Consider the following 22,168-nt stretch of genomic DNA (forward strand, 5'->3'; position numbering starts at 1 on the left):
TGGTAGAAACTATCTGTCTATTTCTCCAAGTATATGTAGAAGATATTGCAGTTTATTGTTTGCTAATTGGATTAAAATGGGAAACTAACATTGTGGTGAATTCTACTAACTCTCTTTACGTAAGCATCATACATTAGCAGGCAGTGAAAATTATTTATGACTGAAATAGAATTATGTTCAACATGATGCTTTAATATTCCCATCGCTCTACCTCTCAGGCTTATTATATAATAGATTTCATGGTCGGACGTGGAAACCAAATGCAGCAGTGAGTCAAAAGCAGAGCCATTACAACCCAGATCTTAGTTTAGTTGGTTTATACAATTATCTTTAATCTTTAGCTTATAATGAATCATCTTTGTTGTCAAAAGTAAAGCGATGCATTATCAAAATTCAAGATATTTATGAGAATGAAGTATCATAATATTTTCTACTTTGTATAACTCATGTCTACATATATATATGTAATGTACAAGTATCGTACACAACTATTATAGTCCATTGGATATATTTTATTATTAAATTAAAAATTTAATTTCAAACCAAACGAAAGCATCAAAATTTTACAGCTAAAAATGTGGTTAATTTATAATTATTTAAAACCCAAAAAGGAAAAAAGAAAGAGGGTGCAAACTGCAAAGTGAGCATTAAAAGTTATAAAATACTAAATAATTGCAAGAGGACGAACAACCTTACAATGTTGGTACGTTCTTGGTGATACGAAAGGAAGAAGAAGAAACGATATAATTCACCCGCACGTTTTTTTGTCCATCCTTCAATTGATAATACAAACAAATCTAATAATGCAACTCGCAATGAAATTGAAGTCTTTGCACATTTATTTTATTTTGTTTTTGTCAAAAAGGAGACACATTTGCTTTGTTAAAAGCCATTGCTTTGCCTTTGTTTATAGGCTAAGGAAACTCCATCATGCGTTGAAAGTCTTCTTGGATGGTTGAAATTCCAAGGAGGGCATTGCAATTTTATAATTGTCTTCTCTAAAATACCCTTCCTACCTTTTTATTCATTGCTTGATTAGCCTAAAGTTGAAATTGTATATATGCATAAAGTTGGGGGATATTAGTGGAATATAAATATATTGCAGCAGTCTATACCTTGCTTCAAATTTGGCTTTCTTTTCAACTCCTTATTTGTTTATTTGGACAAATATAAAGTAATAAATTTGGTAAAATTTCAAATGTGTACATTATGTATTCTCTTTACAGAACATTGATTGTTTTTTTTCTTTTTTTGTCATGTGTTTATTTTGTAATAAACGAAAATATTTATATTTGGCATATGATTATTTATATTATTATAATATTTTAATTAATATTACAAATTAAGTGCCATCAACTTCATTAAAGAAATCATATAAAATATATATAAAAAGAATGTATCCTCCTAAAATTAAAATAAATATACATATTTTATAATTTTTAAATAATTAATATTTTAATAATTTGACTGTTTTCTAAAATAGTATATTTTCACTGATAAAGGAGTGGGATAAATTTTAATGTCTAAATTTATATAGCATCATTGAATTGAGTCATGCGTGTTGATTAATTAATAAATATTAAAAATTAAAAGTTCTTAAAATAAGTAAAAGTATATATTTTTATTTGTATAACCCTATATGATTTACTATAAATTTACACATAGTCAAATAAAAATATATAAAAAATGTTATATAAAATCATATAAACAAATATATAATAAAACTAAAAAAGACTCATAGAGTAATAATAAATCTATAATATTAGCAAAAGGAAAAAAAATGAAACATGGAAAGAAACACGTGATACTGATAGAAAGACAATAATTTAGGGGAGTTCTAATTTTGTTGGTTCACGATATGATTCTTATGTATAATCCATTCTCCTTTAATATAATGCAAGTTATGGTTGTATACTTTGATTATAAATAATAAAAAAAGTATTACCAGCTTTGATTACAATCTACTGTGGACTAAGGGTGGGTGAATTTTAACTATGGTCTAACAGCTAGATGGCACTTTTCATCACCCCCAAACTCAGAGCAGCTTGAACCCACATAATTAATCACCAATGCAACCACCTTAAACCCCAAAAAATAACACACAACATCCTCCATATGAGTTCAATTTGGTTGTAGTGTCTGAAAGGATAATTATTGATAAGAGTTTTTTTAATTTTATAAATGGTATTTTAAAAATAATGATTTTTTTTAACTTAACTCATGGAGTTACTACTTATATGTATGATGGGATCATTTAATTCAGTCGCACAAACGTTTACCTTTTTGAGGTTCTTTTCTTTTAAAATTACAATTAACCTCTTGTTAATTAATTTATTTCTTTCCCCTTTAAATACCCCATTCTCCCCCCTTCTAGCCCAAACAAATTACTAATTTCCTCTTTCTCTTTTCTCTCTCTCTCTCTCTCTCTCTCTCTCTCTCTCTCAAACCACAAAGAAGAAAGAAAGAGGGACGCAAAGGCAGAAGAAATGGAACAGAACGTACCTGTCATGACCAAAAGAGTATGGAGCATTGTAAAAGCAGTTCTCTTCATGATGAGGAAAGGTCTTTTATCTAAGAGGAAGCTCATGGTTGATCTTAACGTGATGCTCAAACGCGGCAAAATCGCCGGTGCCAAAGCCATTGGCAACCTCATGTTCCACCACCACAGCAACCGCCAGGTTTCATCATCCTCCACGGCGGAGGCGACTGCAACGGCAGTCCAGGAGTACGAGTTCAGCTGCAGCAACACCCCCAACTACATCTTCCCTTTCAACCTCGCCGCCAAGAAGAAAAACAGCTATTACCACCATTTCTTCGCTTGCACCCACGCGCCTCCTACTCTCGACGACGACAACGTGGCCACCATGAACGCCCTTAAGGTTGCCTTGGAGATGATCAACAAGAACGACGGCAACAACAGCGTGGTTGCTGCTTCCCCTATGTTACCAGGGTTCGGACAAACTCCATTGGCGAGGCAACTCAGAATAACGGACTCACCGTTTCCTTTGAGGGATATGGACGAAGACGCTGACTACGTCGACAAGGCTGCTGAGGATTTCATTAACAGGTTTTACAAGGATTTAAAGCAACAAACTAAGTAAGAGATTGGCTGAGTTATAAGGGAACTCCTTCCTTTGCTGTGTTGTTTAAGATCATTTTCCCGATTGGGTGTTTTATGTGGTTAATTTTTGGGATTTTAATTCTATCGTAGATAATATATCAAACAAATAAAAGAAAATTATGGGGAAACCACTATTACCGACACATATGTCGTTGCTAATGCATGTTAATCGATTGGTTGAGTATATTATGTATCGATGGATTCTATCGGCTCAGTAAATTGAATTTCATGGCATGAAATGAGATAATAGCAACGAATTTTCCTGTCGGTAAAAGCAAATATTTGTTCATAGTATAACTTTTAGCATGAATAAGATCAAAGATTTCCCGTTTTCTTCCTGCCCTCAGAATGTTATCTACAAGATTATCTAACTTAAACTATATGCAAAGATTTATTGTTTAGCTTCAGATTCACTAACGAACGTAAATAAGAAAAGAATATGAGGTTTGAAAAAATAAAGAATCGTCGTACTAAACACCACTCATAGGCAATCATTTTTTGAACTATCAAATCAGTAATTTGGGCCTCGTGTTAAAACCAACATGAGAAACGGGTCAGGGTTTTCAATCTCCGGTGGGGGTATTGCAGCGTTGAAATATTGCATCCAACACCACAATTCCTTGTTTCAATGTGCCTCCTTTTTCTCCTTTAAAAAAAAGTTAAAAACACTTGTAACGCAAGAAACATATCCAAAAAAGAGAACCCGATGAAGAAAAGCTCAAGTTTGCCATGAACCTCCAAGTGCAAAACAAAGACAGCTACCATAATTGAAGGCATAAATAAATCAAATGAACCCCACTTTGAGGAAAGTGCCTCGCTTTTTTTTCTTTAACTTACTTAGTATCTATTTCACTACTTTTTCATCCATTAATATCTAATACAATCATAATCACTTATTTAAATGTGTAAGATCTATTTATTAAATATGAAAGCTAATTCTTTTTATACAGTATTTATAATTACCCATAACTTCTCTCCAACTCTTACATAAGAGGATGAAATGTGCTTTAATTAGCACGTTTAAACTCACGTTTTCTTGAATTAACAATAATGTCAATACCATTCAAACTAAGACTCAGACGGGTATAAAAGTTAACTTATAAACAATGATTAAACAAGGATTAAATAATAATGGAGTGGCCACAATCCACAAAAAAAAATAATGATGAGGTGGAGCCAAACACGTGGAATACACACAAACATTCAAAGAGAGATATTTTTTTTGTATAATCACAATTGTTATCATAAATACTCTCGAATTTAAATTTAATCTAAATGAATTTAAACAAACCTTTTACATAATAATAAATTGGAAATCATTTAGAAATATGTATGAGCAAATCCATGAAGTGATGTTTTAATAAAATGCGTCCTCAAAATTAAATGAAGTTTGAGTAATTAACATTTGGCGGTAGGATTAATATAAATCATTCAACCATATAACGTACCAAAGCTAATGAGCATGGCTGTAAAATCAAATCAATTTTCTAATAAAAGCTCCATCTATATTCAAAACATGGATAAGTTTTTAGCGACGCATACAAGGAGAAAATAACAACGGCTGCCTTCTCAAAATCAAGGCCAAAAGTTTTAGATGAAATGCATGAAGCTATGGCTATTTCTCCAATGAATATAAACTGATAATGTTTGGAGAAAAGTTGGCTATCGTTTTCCTTAATACAAATTTATTATTTATTTGCTTTAAGATTTATGATTTTAAGACTTATTAGGGTTTTAAATTTAAAATTAAAGATTTTTTATTAAATTATTAACTGTTAATTTTATGAACTATATTTAATAAATAATAATGTCACACTATTTTGTTTTTATAAGTAACGATAGAGTGCAACCTATAATGTCGTGGATCTTGAAGAAATTAGTATTTATAAATCAACGATTGCTTCATTTCATCCAAAACAAATTATCAGAAAAATCAAAAGTCCAATAAATATTGTACCTTGATACTAAAAATGCTTTCATTGGAATTTTTTAGGGAGAATTTGTTGTATTTTACATGGAAATAATGCATTACTCAAATTCTTACTATATATAATTTCTAATGTTACATGCCTTAGATGTAAATTTACGCCTTTAATTCTTAATTAATTTTTAAATAATATATTTTTAATTGTTATTACCTATCATTTTAATTATAATAGTAGTTCATGATAAATAGGAAATATATTTAAACTAAATTAACAAACATATTTAATAATAGTGATTAAAAAGAATTGTTGAAATTTGACTTTCTTTTCAAAATAAACCCACAAAATATTTTTGCTTGCACCAAACAAATAATAGATATATATAAAAAATGATTTTAAGAGCGCTTGCTTCACATAATATAAACTTATAGAAAAAATTAAAAATAATATCATAATATCATATTACCTTATCATCAAGTAATATAATCTTCAATCACTCTCGATGCTATTGTTGTTCGAATATGATTCGATATTGCCTCTTCAAAGAACCATGACTTTAATTCTTCATTCATTTTTATAAATCTAACTTATTAATGCTAAATATCTCCAATTTTTTACTGGTAATTTTTCTTGGATGCTACTTGATTGAATGTGCCTAATTACCAAATACTATTTATAAAGCTAGACTTAAATTTTAATTAGTATATGACCCTAATATTACATCAATTTAAGTGATAATTAACATGCTAAGAGTTCTATTTAAGTAATAATTCTATTTTACATCAATAAACACAACCTCAAATTTTTAACTCATTTTAATTATAATTATCACAATTTTTTCTATACTTTATGTTTAGAGTTCTGTCAAAATAATAACTCTATCTTAAAATTAGTACAACATTTTTAACTAATACTTCTAAATTAAATTATAATTAAATTTAAAGACAATTTAGTAATAGGATGGAAAACAAATGATATTCTCATCAATTCAAAAAATTTCTAAACTCGTGTTTTTATATATATTATAGATTATAGATAGAAAAAAAAAGATGTTTTTTCCAACCCAATAAATTAGACCTAACTCTAGAACAAATGATTATTATTTTTATTTAAATGTAATCCTACTCACCAATGAGACATGAGATTTCTTTATTCAAGATTGAGTCTCATAATGTATAATTGTCATGTATGAATCTTTAATCCACCATACACTATTACCATGTGGGAGTTTTAATTTACTGGATTTATTTTAATTTAATTTATTTCTATATTAAATTTATTTGTTTTTTATTGAATTGATTTTATATATTTGTAAATGAATCAGAATTTGATACACCAACAATATACACCTTTTTTCCACAAATAACCTTAAAAAATATAATGGGTCTCTTTTTTAAAAATATTTTATTATATTTATATACAATACTTATTAATTTCTAACATTACTACGTATTATATTGTATAATACGTGTAAAGTTGTAAACCCGCTCTCAAAAAAATTAATTCCAATCGATTAAATTGATATGGAGAGAATAGTGGTCCAACTTTGATAAAATATTTTAGGTGAAATGAAAAGCTAAGAGCCGAAAATGAACCAAAAGGAAAAAGAAAGGGGAGCAATGAGTGAAAGGCTGCCACAGCTCAATAATTGAAGTCCACACTACCTCTCTCACATTTTCCAGGTTATCTATAATCTGTGCCATTAAGAAGCCTTAATTGAATATTGAACAACATTGGGTAAATGACAATTAAACTATGGAATGTTTTTGTTATGATGGAGTAATCCAGTCCTTTCTTTTCCTAAAAGAGAAAAATGTGTGTAGTCGTTAATAAAGTTTCAAAAGAGAAAGCAAAAATGGAATCCAATTTGCCTTCTAATAGGTAGCCCTTTTTTCAACAAGAAGCAAGTTTAGGAGTTGTTGGGGATCTTGAATTCAACATGAGAATCCTTAATGGTTAAGTTGGCAAAGAAAATTTAAGCTTAAATTCCCTTTTTCATCTCCATTCTAATTAAGAAAAATAAAGTCTAGTTACAAATATTTCTTGAAAATTTTCAGAGTTAGACCAAATAATATTTCTTCTTCTTATTTTAGGATAAATCTTAAAATTATACATAAACTTTAATTTAATGTACAATTTAACTTTGATTATACGCATCAAACTTTGATTATAGTTCAAATGTATATATGAAGCTTTAATCATGTACATTTAAAGATATAAATATATCAATTTATTTTTACACTTGATAAATATAAGTATTTTTGTATGCAATATATAAACATAAAATGATATTATATCAATAATTATATTAATAATTTATAAGAATTAAATCAAATCAAAATTTCATTTGTTTGTATTAATCTAAAACAAGCTTCAAATCTTCAACGCACTAGTATTAGTGTATGTATTATCACAATATACATTTCAAGCTATATATAAAGACTATCTACAAATGGAAGGCATGTGATATCTTAATTTCAAGATCTTAAAAGGGTTTATCAATTAGAAATTAAAAAAATTAAAAAACAAGAAAAAGAAAATGGTCACATTGTTCATCTCAAGAGTCAGACCAAAGATCACTAAAACAAATTATTACTATTTGTATTGATTGCAGCTGATGGATTTGCATCCCATGCTTTACTTTTCCTATGCCTTCATCATGCTGATCAAACTTTCCTGGAGGCCTATATCCTCTTTAAATTCTCTTAAGTTATTGTGTGCATGACTTATGGATGCATTACTTTAAAATCAAATATAGTTTGAATTTGTTGGAAATATTCTGGTGCATTTTTGTTTCTTGTACTTTATGCAGTCAACTCTTTATAGCTTGTCATATCACTTTTGTTAAGTGATGAGTAAACAGAGAGATAATCAATCATTGATTTGTAAATATGTTTTATCATTTTTTCCACATAGGTTCTTTGGACATCTTACTTCAAAAACTACAAATCAAATCAAGAAATTAAAAGAAGTGAGTTCCTTGAGTTATGCATGGCACTAGGTGTGTGTATTTTTACCAAATTTTAGTTTGCATCCCACTTTCCAATGGCTATCTGCCCGTCTTAGAAAAAAAAAAAAAAAAGAAGTGAGAAGAGAAAAAACAATGGGCAATCAAGTTCTATGGCTTCTGTTGGGGGTATTTTTCGAGATGATAAAAGTGAGTGGATATTGGGATTCTCTCACAGCATCGGGGTCGCTACAGTTCTTCTATCCGAACTATGGGCAACCTTCGATAAGTTGACTCTCGCTTGAGACTATGGTTTCAAGCAGATTATTCTTGAAAGTGATAGTAGAGAAGCGGTTGAACTGATAAATAGGCAGGATTTTCTATCATCACTTGGTTTAGTAAGGGATATACAACAGCTTCGCAAGAGACAATGGGATGTACGAGTGGTTCATGTTCCACGACAGACGAATAAAGCAGCGGACATTCTGACGAAGCTGGCGCTGGGTTCTCGGCTGGATTTATACCAGTTTGGTGCCCCTGTTCCAGTGGTGTTACAGCAGATTAGCCAAGAACAGCTCCAGTTCTTCAATGAGTTTCATTCATTAGCTAGGCAAATTTGATTTTATTGCCATCCTTATCTGTTGCCAGAAAAGTAAAAAGAAAGAACAAAAAAAAAATATTTCTCACTAATTGTAGAGAAGTTGGTAATTTTAATCAAAAGTAAAATAAAAAAAGTCACGTGTCAATCACTCAACGGATTAATGTGTCACATTAATAATGAATTAAGGGATTAAATTTTTTTTAATGATACTGATTAATTCAAATAATTATTTTTTAACAATCTCATTATAAGTTTTAATTCTATTTTTTTATAATACCTAGAATTATTCATAATTCTTACTCATAATGCGTTTCAGCATACTCAAACTTACGTCCTCCTGTATTAACAACAATTATTTTAATCAAAATGACTAATTTTAAAAATTATAAACCCTATTTTAGAGCCACAATGAATAATATATTGTGTTATCTACATTTGAAGTTAATGTAAATCCTCTTGTATCAATCTTTCAAATCTGTATTATTTATAGGAATAATAAATTCGAATATCAAAATAACTTACATATTTAACTATTGTTTAATTTCGTAATTTTGTATTTTCATAACAAATAAAAATTCAATAAATTTAAACATTTAACTATTTTGAATATCTAATTAATATTATTATTTAAATCGAATAAAGATAATAGAAAAGATAAATGGTATTTAAATTGTATACGATTGATTAAAAGAAAAAGAAAAAAGTTTTAAATTTTAATGTTGACTCAAAAGGTAATTATTAAATTTATTAATCAAATTAGTGTGTACAATTAAATCTATAACTTATAAATAATACAGAAATTTATTCTAATTATCCAAAACTAAAAAGAAAAAAAGAAAGTGGGAATTGTTATAAGAAATAGAAACTCAAAAGGAGAAACACTAGTATTTGCAGAGATTTGCAGGTTGGCTCTCAAATAATGATAAACTACTTTAGTTTCTTTCTTTTTAGAAATTATAATATTTCGTCAAGAAAAGAAGAGCAACAGATTCTCTAAACTTTAATTCATTTTTAAAAGAAAATGAATTGAGTTCATATCCTTATCCACAATGTTCCCATTTCAATTTATTAAACATCAAAATAGTATATGGTTTATAGATCATTTTAAGGAAAGTAAAGGGTTTGATATAAGTGACAAAAGGATTTATGGATTACAACCAATTTCTTTTATCCACATTGGGATCAAATAATTGATCATATCAAAGCAATAATGTTGAATAGTGTTTTTAGCAACACTTGATATCTAATGCAAGACTACATGATGCAATAAGAAGCTGAATTTCACTTCACTTACAAATTAATTGCCTTTATCCAAATTTTGCTTTCATTTAATCGGTTATGTTTAAGAAACTTATTTTAATGTTCACAATATATTATATTTTTTATATTGATACCAATATTATGATGGTAATGCTAATGAGATAGTGAGGAGTACTGAGTGTTTTGCCATTAATATATGTAACAATGTGAGAAGGTATGGCGTAACGAGAGATAGTCACAATTTTACATGGCAAATGGTAGCCGCCTAGTGCGTGTTGGATGAAAATTAATAATTAATACGGATAGATTGATTGGTAGTAATGGATCGACAATCGATGATGTCGTTCGAGATTCACATGGAAATTGAGTATATGGTTTTAAATGATTCATTGGGAGGGAATCTGCAATTAATTCTGAATTGTGGGCTATTTTACATGGGTTAGAAGTAGCACGATCCGAGAGATATAGCAAAGTAATTATTGAGAGTGACTGCTTGCATGCGTTGGAGATAATTAAGGATAAATTGGAGAATATTTTATTGGTGACACTTATTCAGAAGATACAAGAAGTATGTGGTTCTTTTCAATTTGTGAAGTTCCAACATGTTCTTAGGGAAGGTAATAAGGTAACCGATTGGTTGGCGTGATCTTGCCCTTCTTCAAATTCGGAATTAGATAACATTGAATTTCCTGATTTACAGGTTAATAGATTGTTATTGGAAGATAAACTAGGTACTCCATATGTATGGACAAGTTAAGTTAAAGCACTTGGTGCTTTCTTTGTATTTAAATTCTTGGATTAATTTAATATCTTTATCGTATTAATCCAAAATTTTATATTTATTAATATATGCATAACAATTGATTTTTTTAATCTTGATTTCAATAGAGGGATGGTTACAGACTCTTATTAGATATTGATTTAGTACGAGCTCAAATCATGTTATCTCCATCCTCTATCCTTAATATTGTATAAAAAATTGAATAAAGAATTAATCATTTTAGCTAATATACTAAAAAAGCTTTTAAAACCATTAATTTTAATATTGAATTAAAATTATTTGAATATCTAAATTAATTTGTATTTTATGTTTATTTTAATTTGATGAGAAAATTTATTAAATTAAAATAAAATAATATTTTAAAAGTAAAACAAAATAATGTTTTCAAATCAAGTGGAAAATGATTTGAATTAGAATTAAGTTTAATGTTGACACCAAATCTAAAATCTTTTTTTATGAGGTTTTTAGGAAAAGGAGAGGGTTATCAAAGAAAAAAACCTGATAAAAAAAGATATTTCTCTAATTAAATTGGTCAGAAAATTTTATAATATCCCTTTAAGTCAATAAATTCCAAATTTTAGACATTTTAAGATTTAAGAATGGATTAATTTCTTAAAAAAAGAGAGTGGATAAGAAGAAACATCATATAACGGGAGTACCATTAAATTGGTGGGCAGGTCCATATACCGGTTTGGAGCATCGAGGGAGTCAGTATTATTGATCATTCGGCCCAAAAGGAAAACAGTCCAATCGCATAAAATAATGCTTTACGCCCACCGTGGGGCTCGAACCCACGACCACAAGGTTAAGAGCCTTGCGCTCTACCGACTGAGCTAGACGGGCTGTTGGTTTTCGATTGTGAAGTAATATATTTAAACATTTAAATCCAGGAAATTTAGAAAAGGATTAGTTCTGTTTAATCTGCAGTCAAGCAAAACAAATTATTTCTTATTAAGAAACTAAATAACATTATTGTAGGTATATATACACAATAGAGTTAAGGTAATTGCTACCATAACTAATTAAATAAATTGGCAAACTCTTCGAATCATGCACGATTGATTTTGAATTAGATGATGTGACTTTGAGAATGATAAATACACCATGTAGAGTGATTTCTGGAGAAGCACAAGCTCTACCTAAATAATGTATGGGTAGACACATTCTCAACACACTCAAGATAAGCAAGTAAAGACTTTGAGTAAGATACATGACTACATCTCAATATATTAATGGAAACTACTGATACAGGAGAATAAACATACCCTTCACGGATATGCTAACTGACGTTGTAATGTCAGATGTGGAGACAACTATCAATTAGCTAGAAAGCATAGCTATAAGTTGTTTGCATTGTGATGGAGTCAAGGGACTTGCATTGGGTCAAGGCGGTAACTTGATTTGCTGAAGGAAATTGTGAGGTTGTCCAACTAGCAACCTTGTTTGATGGTCATGCGCTTAGTTGATAACTTGGAGGGTAACCGTACGGATTATAGCACTTGTCCTTACTGTCACCAAATAAGGTGTTGTTAACCGGTGAGGTGAACAAGGGAAGAAGATAATGGTTATACAATGGAAAGTTAGGTGAAGGTTAGGAAGGAGATCTTTCTGTGGAGAGTTTGGGAGCTCAAGAAGAAATGGTTTGTACGTAGTTTGTATAAGTTGTTTGCATGACATTTTTTATAGCGGTGGACAAGTTTAGCTATGTGTCCTAAGGCCATTGACATTGAAGTTTGATTTGATATTCTTGGCAGTGATGGTGATTCTATATACTAGGATAAGAAGTTTTAAGAAGAAGGGGCAAATAATTTTCTTGAGCCTTCGCATGATCCTCATGTAATCTTAATGTAGATGTCTAACTTAAGGTTCGCCGTGTTGTTAGCTTCATTGAGAGACATGTGTCGGGTTCTCTTATGGATATGTTGTCAGGTTTGTGAGGTCCGCAAGGTACGCTACGTAAGGTATAATAAGTATAATAGCTGCATTAAGAGCGTGTCTTCTTTTTATTAGAATTGGAGTTAGCCTTGACTAATGTTGCAACATCAAGTACGGTTGGTGTGAAACTTCTGAAATATTGGTGAGGTAAGTTTTGAACACACGAATGGAACACGAAGGAAAAAATAAATTAATAAGACAAGACTTCAAGGTGCATATCAAGCCACCATCTTTAAGGTTTTATTCACTCCACCTATTTTTAATGTGTAAAAAAATTACAAATAAATGAACCTTGAAGATAAAACGCGGCTTGATGATTATTTACGTTTTGCAGTAAAGAAAAAAATACAAAAAAAATATTATGGTAACAGATGAATCAGATTTCAGAGCATACAAACAAAAATAAGAAAAAGAGCCACAGGAAAAAAGAAAAGTGCGAGTCAAGGGATAAAAATATAGAGACTATACATAATCTCAACAAACAACATTTTACAGGCTTTTACTAACAGAATCAACTACCCTAGCATGGCTTAAACAACTTTTTCATATATTTATAAATTTCTAATTCAAATGAAATTCCACTGAATTATTCTAAGGTTGGCAATAAAATATACAATAAATAAAATAAGATTACAATTTCATTTTTTCTTAATACCAATAATGCAAGAACTCAAATCTAACTTAATACATTTCTTCCTAATAATCTCAATTGAATTGCATCTTTGATGCTCCCTATTATGGCTTTCTCATTGCTTTTCTTTCCTTAAAACAATATTTTATTCCTTTCAAGAAGTTTCAAGCAAGTTTCAAAATCATAATGAGCAATAATTTTCTTTTTAAACGTATCACTATCCATTATAATCTATTTTCCCATGTCATAACATTTTTCTGCACTTAACATAATCTCAAAATCCCTTCCCTTATTTTTCTTGAGAAAGCACGAAAATAGGATTTTGAGTGATAAGTCATCTTTTGTGATCAAGTCAAAGGTTAGCTCCGACTCTCTACCGGGGGAATTGACACTCCCCCACCAACAAGTCCTCTTTGTTGAAATATTAATAAATTTAATATTAAAAATTCTGCTAATTCTGTCCCACACACATAACATTCTTTGAGCCTAAAAACAGAAACATTGATATTAACAAAATCCATAAAACCATGAGTTGAACAGCAGAGCAGAAGATCTTTTAATTTTTTGTAATTCGCCGGCCTCAATCCAATGAGTGCCATAAACCCGCACCAACATGACCACACTTCAAACCAGAATTTTAATTTTAATATTATAAAAAGGAGAAAAACACGTTGCAGTGTAGCACAGTCGTTGCGGGGGACAAGGTTTTGTCAGGAAGTAAAAGTATTATAAAACTCTCAACTCCTTTTCAGTAATTTAACACTCTTTTCCAATTCTAATTATTTTAATCGAAAAACAAAACCCTAATCCAACCGTCTATTTACCTCCATCAACGACCTACAATTTCCCACATAAAACTGAAATAAAACAAAAATTAAAAATAAATAAAAAGCCTTTTCTTCACTTTCTTTGTTTACAGAGCCAGATCTCGCTAATTTCACAATCATCGAATCTCCAATTTTTCTTTCTTTCTTTCTTCTATTCGTCGATTTTTCTATCTGTTCGGTGCTTTTTAACCCATCCCTTCTTTTATTTTATTTACATAATAATTATAATAATTCTTGAGCGTTTCTATTTTCTTTTCTTTTCCTCTGAAAATTGGTGTTAATTGGGCTATCAGTCGGAGAAGAAAGAGACGAGTGAAGAAAGAGATGGTTTTCCTTTTGGGTGATGAGAATTGAGGGAGAAGAAGAATGAACGATGCCGGTACTGCGTAGCGGAGCACGCAGGGGACGGGCAGCAGCACAGAAGCAACAGCAGCAACAACTGCCGAATCCGATCGAGGCGGGGGAAGCGATTGCGACGAGGACTAGGCGGCGGCGGAGGGCGGCAGAAGAGGCGGCCGCAGCAGCAGCTTCGCCACTGGAAAAAGATAACAACGACGAAGGCGACAACAGGAATAAGAAACCGCGGGCGCAGGAGGTCAACGAGAAGTTAGCTGTCGCGGCGGCTGGGGAAGCGGCAGTTAGAGAAGAGGAGAAGAATACTAAGAATAGGATTTTAGAGGAAGAGAAGAAAGAGGAAGTCGGGGAAAAGCCGATGGACGAATTCAATAGCGGAGGAGGGCGGGGAAAAGATAAGGGTAATGCTGGTGAGGATGAAGGCAGCACCGCGCCGCTTCCTGAAAAGGTTTGAGATTCCCTTAGAAGTTCCTTCTTTATGGTATTATATTGCTTTCAAGCTGGTAGATTTATTCATTTATTTTTTTTTTATGCAGAATAAGTTTGATTTTAGGATTTCTTTTACTAACCTTGATTTCGTTTTCGTTGCAATCTAGACTTAAATGGACGGTCCCAACTTCCCCTTTTTTATTAGCATTTTCCATGTTTGTGTTCAAAGTATATCATTTTTACATTACTGAAAAAGAAACTGTTCTTAAATTCTTATAGAATATATATTTATGCATTTCTGGAAATTAGTGGACTTAAGATATTTTGCATAAGATTGGTATATTGTGGAAGACAACCAATTGTTGAGATAAGGCATGTTTTTTCAAGCTTTTGCAGTGATTTAAAATTACAGATCTTTCCACATCTAGGGGTACCGTACAGTTACCTTCAAACTTGAGTGAGAAAAACAGTCTCTATACCCTGGTACTGGTTTGTCAATGAACACAGATTTAACTATTTGAAATATATAGAGAATTCTTGGTGAAATTAAAAGAAGGGAATGTGTTTAAAAAATGGACATAATATTGTCTTTTACTGAATTTAGGGTGGAATATTTTAGTTTTCCCTTTTCGGTGTTACCAGATAGAAGTTATAACTGAAAAGTGGTACGGATATAAATACGGCTGTAGTTACTGATCCTGTTAAAGCTTGTTATTGGGCTAATAGTTTTGTTAAATGAGATTGAGATGTTGTCCATATATTAGAGTTGCAGTTATAATGTAGGAAATGAAGTTTTGATATTTGAAGTGTTTGAGGTAGATGTGGAGTAACCAAATAAAATTCTGACAGCACAATTCCCAAAGCAGTATGATCACTATATCATTTTGGTCACCTATCTACGATGAAAGAATAAGTTTTTCTAATATTGTCGTGGTATATGCTTTCTCATCGACTGTATTCTTTTCTATTGCTGTTTTACTTTTTCTCTTCGCATAGCCTCAGTTGCTCTGAATACAAAAGATTTTCTTTGTTCTGTTTGGTCATGTTGATTTATGCCCATTGGCATGATTATCATATCAATGGATGGTTCATGTGCTGGCTTTTCAATTGGGATATGTAGCAAGGATGCATCTATGGTTTTTCAGTACTTTTATATTATGCTATAATGCCACCTATTAACACTAGGGGTGAGCAAAACTTGAATCGACTTGCAAAAATTGAAAAAAAAATTCAATTTACGAGTTTGAGTCGACTTAAATTTTTACAACTTGAATAACCAAAATGGCGTCGTTTTGGATGTAGGAGTAATTTCAATTTTAAAGCCTTAACCTGCCACCCAACGTCGTTTTACTCTTATGGTTGAAAGTTAGAACTTAACGTTTTCTGCCAAACTTTCTGTCCATTGCCATTTTCTAATTTCTTTCCCGACCATACTGAAAACCTCGAATTAGGAACCCTAGATTTTTTTTCTGCTAAACTTTCTGCTCACAAGATCCACAGAACGGTCTCCTTGCCGTTATCCTCCTCCAATTCTGACAACGACAGCGCTCTCATGCTCACACCATCTCTCTCAAGATCAAAGCTTATCGCCACTTTGACAGAGAGAAGGCTCTTCACCAAGTATTAGGCTCCGGAAAACCTACTCTTATCTCATTATTTTAATCCTAACTCATTTCTTCTGATTTGCCATATCTGATTCTTTTTTTGAGGAATTTATGATTTGGGTATTTTACTAACCGAAGCATTTCTGTTTTCCATGTTTCTGGACTTGGAAGTTTGTTGATTCTGTACATGGAAAGTGATTAATTATTATTATTTTCCCATTATCAGAACGAAATTTGCTTTTGTTATTTTTTCTGTAGTGCATATCGAATCCTTGCCGGGTGCTATTGCATTTGTTCTTTTATTTATTGTCTGCTTGGATTTCAATAAATTAATGCTTTAGTAGGGTTCTAATGAATGGTATTTGCTGCTTTGTAAAGTGTCGAATTTGTGATGTGAAGCTGTCTGCTTAGTCATTGGTTCATCACTGCTATTTGAAACCTTAATCCATTTGAATTAGAGTAGCTTGCTGCGAGAGGTATATGAAAAAGTCAAAAAACATTTTGTATGTTAACAAAAGCTCAGGTACATCGAGCTCGAAGTCTTGTATTGTGGTTGAACTTATTTTTTATTAGATAAACTAGGCTAATCAAGTAAGTTCACAAGTTCAAGTAGTTGGTTTTTATCTCCAAGTTCAATTCGAACTAGAATAATAGAACTTCATCGAACTTGAGCTTAATTTTAAATTGCGAGTTCTGATTTGAGTTTAGCTATTAGAAATGCTGTTATGAATGGTATTTGCTTTTGCTTCGTGAAGTGTCAGAATTTGTGATGTAAAGCTGTTTGCTTAGTTATTGGTTCATCATTGTTTCTGTGAAGAATAAAGAAGAAATGATATTATTAAATCAGGCACATTAAAGTTTGGATCCTTTTTTATCTTGTCCTGCTAGTGAGTTTTTTTGCTTTTTGATGATTAAAATGACCATTAGCTTTGAATACTGTCAGGCTAATAGAGCAACTATTTCCTTTCTTTTTTAACTATACAAAAGTAGAAATAAAAGTGTCTTTTGGTGGTATATATATATCTGATGATAAGAGTTCACCATCTCTAACTCGAACAAATATATTTGATTCAACTTGACTCAAATTTCATATAACTCAACTCGATTTGAAAACTTTTCAAATTGAGCTTGGTTGATAAAATAGGATTCATCAACTCGGCTAACTCGAACTTTTTTCACTCGATTCAACTTGACTCGATCGAATGCTCACCTCTAATTAACACCATATTTGCATTTAATTTTAGTTATGCTACATTATTTCCTTGAAGAAAAACTTATGATCTTCTGCCCATTCTCTACTAAACCGGGGTTGGCTACTAGTATTCTTGCTTTTATTGCCCTCTTTTTAGTATCACGTTTTCAGTAAGATAAATAAGAGAAAATTGCAAGATGTTTTGATAGTTTCTACTGTGTCTTCTGTTGCCTTATCATCATGCTTGTACTGTTCTTCCTTCTTATTTACCTTGCATACACTTGGATCTACTATTTATGGCATAATGATTTTGTTAGAACTTTTTGTTTCATAATGTCTTCTGAAAGTTAGGTTCTTCCTTCTTATTTACCTTGCTGCAGGTTCAGGTTGGAGGTTCCCCAGCGTATAGAATTGAGAGGAAGTTGGGCAAGGGTGGCTTTGGACAGGTCTGTGTCGGTCGGCGTGTTTCAGCCTCAAATACAAATGATAGAAATGGTTCTGGGGCTCTAGAGGTATGCGATTGATTCATTTTCCATTTTTGTAGAAATGACATCTGATCTTCTTTAACAATAACAAAGAGTTTGATCTTTACACTCCATATGTTGTTTTAGGTTGCCTTGAAATTTGAGCATAGAAGTAGCAAAGGATGTAACTATGGACCACCGTATGAGTGGCAAGTTTACAAGTGAGTGGTTGCAGTTTTTTTATTATATATATATTTAAAATTAGTTATATTTACAAATATTTACTTACTCCTCATTGGTGCAGCACTCTTGGTGGCAGTCATGGTATACCTCGAGTTCACTATAAGGGTCGTCAAGGTGACTATTACGTTATGGTATGTGTGCATTCTATTGTCTCATTCATCTTTTTCCTTTTCAATCTGGCCTGCTATTTCTGTTTAGGCTTTCAATTGCTTTCTGATTAATCCCTTTATTTATGCAGGTTATGGATATGCTCGGTCCAAGTCTGTGGGATGTTTGGAATAATAACTCTCATACGTGAGTGCTAGTAAACTAATATTATTTAATCGTTTACCAGCTAGTAGGTTTAATATTTTTTTTATGTTTCATTGCTTAATTAGGAAATGTTCTTTACTACCTACAGGATGTCCATAGAAATGGTTGCTTGCATTGCTATTGAAGCGATATCAATATTGGAGAAAATGCACTCTAGAGGGTAAACAAATTAATCCCTGAAACCCCCTAGCCCTTCTTGTGTTTGGAAGTATTGTATCCCCATCCCTTCCCTGTGATTGTTGCATAGCTTAGCAAGGGTCTTTCTCTTGCTCCAATGATAATCTATCTCTTATACCAGCTAAAAATCTTTGTTCTTAAGTTGATCGTATCTTGCTTCTTCAAACTTATTAATGGTTTTTTTTTCTCTGATGATTTGGACAGCTATGTGCATGGAGATGTAAAGCCTGAGAATTTTCTTCTAGGTCCTACGGGAACTCCTGATGAAAAGAAATTATTTCTTGTTGATCTTGGATTAGGTAATTTGTAATATCCTTTGTTTTGTTATGTATTCCCAGATAAATTAATTCCTCATCAATCCTGACCTGTTTTGGCAAAACAGCAACCAGGTGGCGAGATAGCTCAACTGGTTTGCATGTTGAATATGATCAGAGGCCGGATGTTTTTAGGTACTACAACTGCTAACATCAAGGTTACTGTAAGGTGTTAATGTAAATTTCTTGGCTATCTTACGTAAAGGTACACATTTGTTTTTTAGGGGAACAGTCCGTTATGCTAGTGTGCATGCTCATTTAGGGAGAACGTGTAGCAGGAGAGATGATCTAGAATCTCTAGCATATACACTTATTTTCCTTCTTCGAGGTCGTTTGCCTTGGCAAGGATACCAGGTTGGCCTCCCATACTATCAACCTTGTTAACTCCAATTTTTTCTTCGCAATTGGTCATGCATATAATCTTGTAAGTGTTTCTTTTTTCTTTTTAACCTGTTCTTAACATGATGTCAGGGAGAGAATAAAGGCTTCCTTGTATGTAAGAAGAAGATGTCAACATCTCCAGAAGCCTTGTGTTGCTTCTGTCCGGCGCCTTTTAAACAGTTTGTTGAACATGTGGTCAACTTGAAGTTTGATGAAGAACCTAATTATGCCAAATATATCTCTCTCTTTGATGGTATTGTAGGTCCAAATCCGGATATCCGTCCAATTAACACAGAAGGCGCACTGGAGGTATATGTTATTCTTTCTTGATATAAATAATATATCTTGAACCAGGCTTTTTTTATGCTTTCAAAGTAAATATTGTTAATGTTAATTATTACAAATAAAATTTTACATGCCCTTTTCTGGGCAAGTGAATTTTGACATACCTGGCATTTTTTTCCTTTTTAATCTCTTCTGAAGCTTATCTATCAAGTTGGTCAAAAGAGAGGCCGGTTGTCTATGGATGAGGAGGAAGATGAACAACCAAAAAAGAAGCTTCGTTTGGGCATGCCAGCGACGCAATGGATTAGTGTTTACAATGCTCGTAGGCCAATGAAGCAAAGGTATATGTCTCAGGTTATCTGTTGTGTTTTACTTCAGTTTTAGGACTGCTTTATGATCTAATTGAACCTATCATTCTTTTGGCTTTTTTATGGTAGGTTTCAGACCTTGGTTCATTTTAATTTTTGCCTTATTCATCTTTCTCCATTATAACTCTATTTGTGAATAATTAGTGATCTCATTGCGTCATTATAAAAAAATGTGAGTTTCATTTGTAATTTGGTTGCAGGTATCACTATAATGTGGCAGATGGAAGGCTTGCACAGCATATTGAAAAAGGAAATGAGGATGGCTTATTTATCAGCAGTGTAGCTTCCTGTCAAAATCTATGGGCCCTTATAATGGATGCTGGGACTGGGTTCTCTGCACAAGTGTATGAACTCTCTCCATATTTCCTTCATAAGGTACGTTTTTTTTGTATTTTCTATTAACGTGGAGCAAATCTCTAGCTTTAATGTGTGTACATTATTTTTTGTTTATGTGCTTTTTGCAATTCTCTAGTGGTGATTGATTTGAATGTTTTGCTGTGGCTGAAGGAATGGATAATGGAGCAGTGGGAGAAGAACTATTATATCAGTGCAATAGCAGGGGCTACAAATGGGGGCTCCTTAGTAGTAATGTCAAAAGGTTAGTGTCCAGGGCTCCAATATCAGATTTTCTTGGTTGGATCTCTTTGGCTTCCTCATGCTTAGCTTTGATTTATTGCATTCAGGTACTTCGTATTTGCAGCAGTCATATAAAGTGAGTGAGTCCTTTCCTTTCAAGTGGATTAACAAAAAATGGAGAGAGGGTTTCCATGTCACTTCAATGGCCACTTCTGGTAGCAGATGGGGGGTAGTAATGTCCCGAGGTGCTGGATTTTCTGACCAGGTGCTCACAAATTTAACTGACATTTTATCCAAGTGCACACCATAAAAGAAGCGTGTATAACAAATTGTTATTGTATTTTAATTCCAGGTTGTTGAATTGGACTTCCTTTATCCTAGTGAAGGAATCCATCGACGGTGGGATAATGGGTATCGTATAACGGCTACAGCAGCAACTTGGGATCAGGCTGCTTTTGTTCTTAGCGTGCCAAGGAGGAGGCCCACCGATGAAACACAGGAAACTCTTAGAACTTCAGCATTTCCTAGCACGCATGTAAAGGTGAAATACGCATAAATTTTGCAACTTTTGGCTTTCTATATGACTAATTTATTTTCGGTGTCTCTAAATTTATTCATGATCTCGCAGGAGAAGTGGGCAAAAAATCTATACATAGCTTCTGTCTGTTATGGGCGAACAGTTTCATGAGGTTTCTCAAATCTTTGGTCAGGGTCTCCACTCACCCTGGAGACATTGCTCTGTTGTCCATATGATAAAAGCTGGAACTCTCGGCCCTTTGAATTTGCTCTCTTTAGGCTTAGAGAAATTTTGACCAGTACAGGCTTTTTAATCTTTTTTTGATTTATTTATTGTAACTAAAATATAGAAGGTACTAACTTTGGTGTTGCGCCCCTCTCTCCATTCTATTGTATGGAATGTTCTTCAATTGATGTCCCCCCAAAAAGCCCAAAATGATGGGGCCTTATTAACTATGTATAGTCTTTTGATTAATAAGTACAACTTGGTTTAGGGCAGGTTCTAATGACAAGCTTCTCATAATTATTTGGTTTTGTTGGTTTGCTTTTTTGGCATGAAACATTTGCCAATGCTCTGCTTTGATCCTACGAAGGTAATGTCTGATGAAAAGGCTCTTTGATGGAAACCAAGGTTTTTTGTGGAATGGGGTCAGAGAAGACAAATCGATATAAATCGTGATCACCATATACAAGGGTAAATTATTTAATGAGAAAAAACATTTAACGGATTGGTGCTCAAATTTACCATAGGGTAAATTATTATTAAGAAGCTTTTTTTTAGAAGTGATACTGAAATACTTCAAATAAATTTTAGCATTGATAGAAACCCGTACAACATATTTGACAGGTAATAATAGATAATAAATCATTTATGGTTATGAAAGTAGTGTGTATGAACTACCAAAGATTCTAACAATTAATCGGC

General features: G+C 32.2%; 2 protein-coding genes and 1 non-coding gene across 3 annotated transcripts; 2 read left to right on the forward strand and 1 right to left on the reverse strand.

Annotated features, from left to right (window-relative positions):
* Positions 1-2,345: 2,345 nt before the first annotated feature.
* LOC108451915 (uncharacterized) lies at positions 2,346-3,400 on the forward strand. Its single transcript, XM_017749621.2, has one exon. It carries the CDS (start codon positions 2,487-2,489, stop codon positions 3,099-3,101), a length of 615 nt encoding a protein of 204 aa, XP_017605110.1. The 5' UTR covers positions 2,346-2,486; the 3' UTR covers positions 3,102-3,400.
* Positions 3,401-11,405: 8,005 nt separating this feature from the next.
* On the reverse strand, positions 11,406-11,478 carry TRNAK-CUU (transfer RNA lysine (anticodon CUU)). The gene has a single exon. It is a non-coding gene; the product is annotated as a tRNA-Lys (tRNA).
* A 2,418-nt stretch (positions 11,479-13,896) lies between these two features.
* Positions 13,897-21,755, forward strand: LOC108453612 (casein kinase 1-like protein HD16). Its single transcript, XM_017751817.2, has 16 exons — positions 13,897-14,830; positions 17,988-18,119; positions 18,219-18,292; positions 18,376-18,445; positions 18,553-18,608; positions 18,715-18,786; positions 19,008-19,102; positions 19,186-19,252; positions 19,342-19,471; positions 19,589-19,807; positions 19,982-20,124; positions 20,352-20,526; positions 20,659-20,749; positions 20,835-20,992; positions 21,080-21,268; positions 21,356-21,755. The coding sequence occupies exons 1-16, from the start codon at positions 14,402-14,404 to the stop codon at positions 21,413-21,415; spliced, it is 2,160 nt and encodes a 719-aa protein (XP_017607306.1). The 5' UTR covers positions 13,897-14,401; the 3' UTR covers positions 21,416-21,755.
* The last annotated feature ends 413 nt before the right edge of the window (positions 21,756-22,168 follow it).

The sequence above is a fragment of the Gossypium arboreum genome, chromosome 5 (assembly GCF_025698485.1).
Source record: "Gossypium arboreum isolate Shixiya-1 chromosome 5, ASM2569848v2, whole genome shotgun sequence".
NCBI classification, from domain to species: Eukaryota; Viridiplantae; Streptophyta; class Magnoliopsida; order Malvales; family Malvaceae; genus Gossypium; species Gossypium arboreum.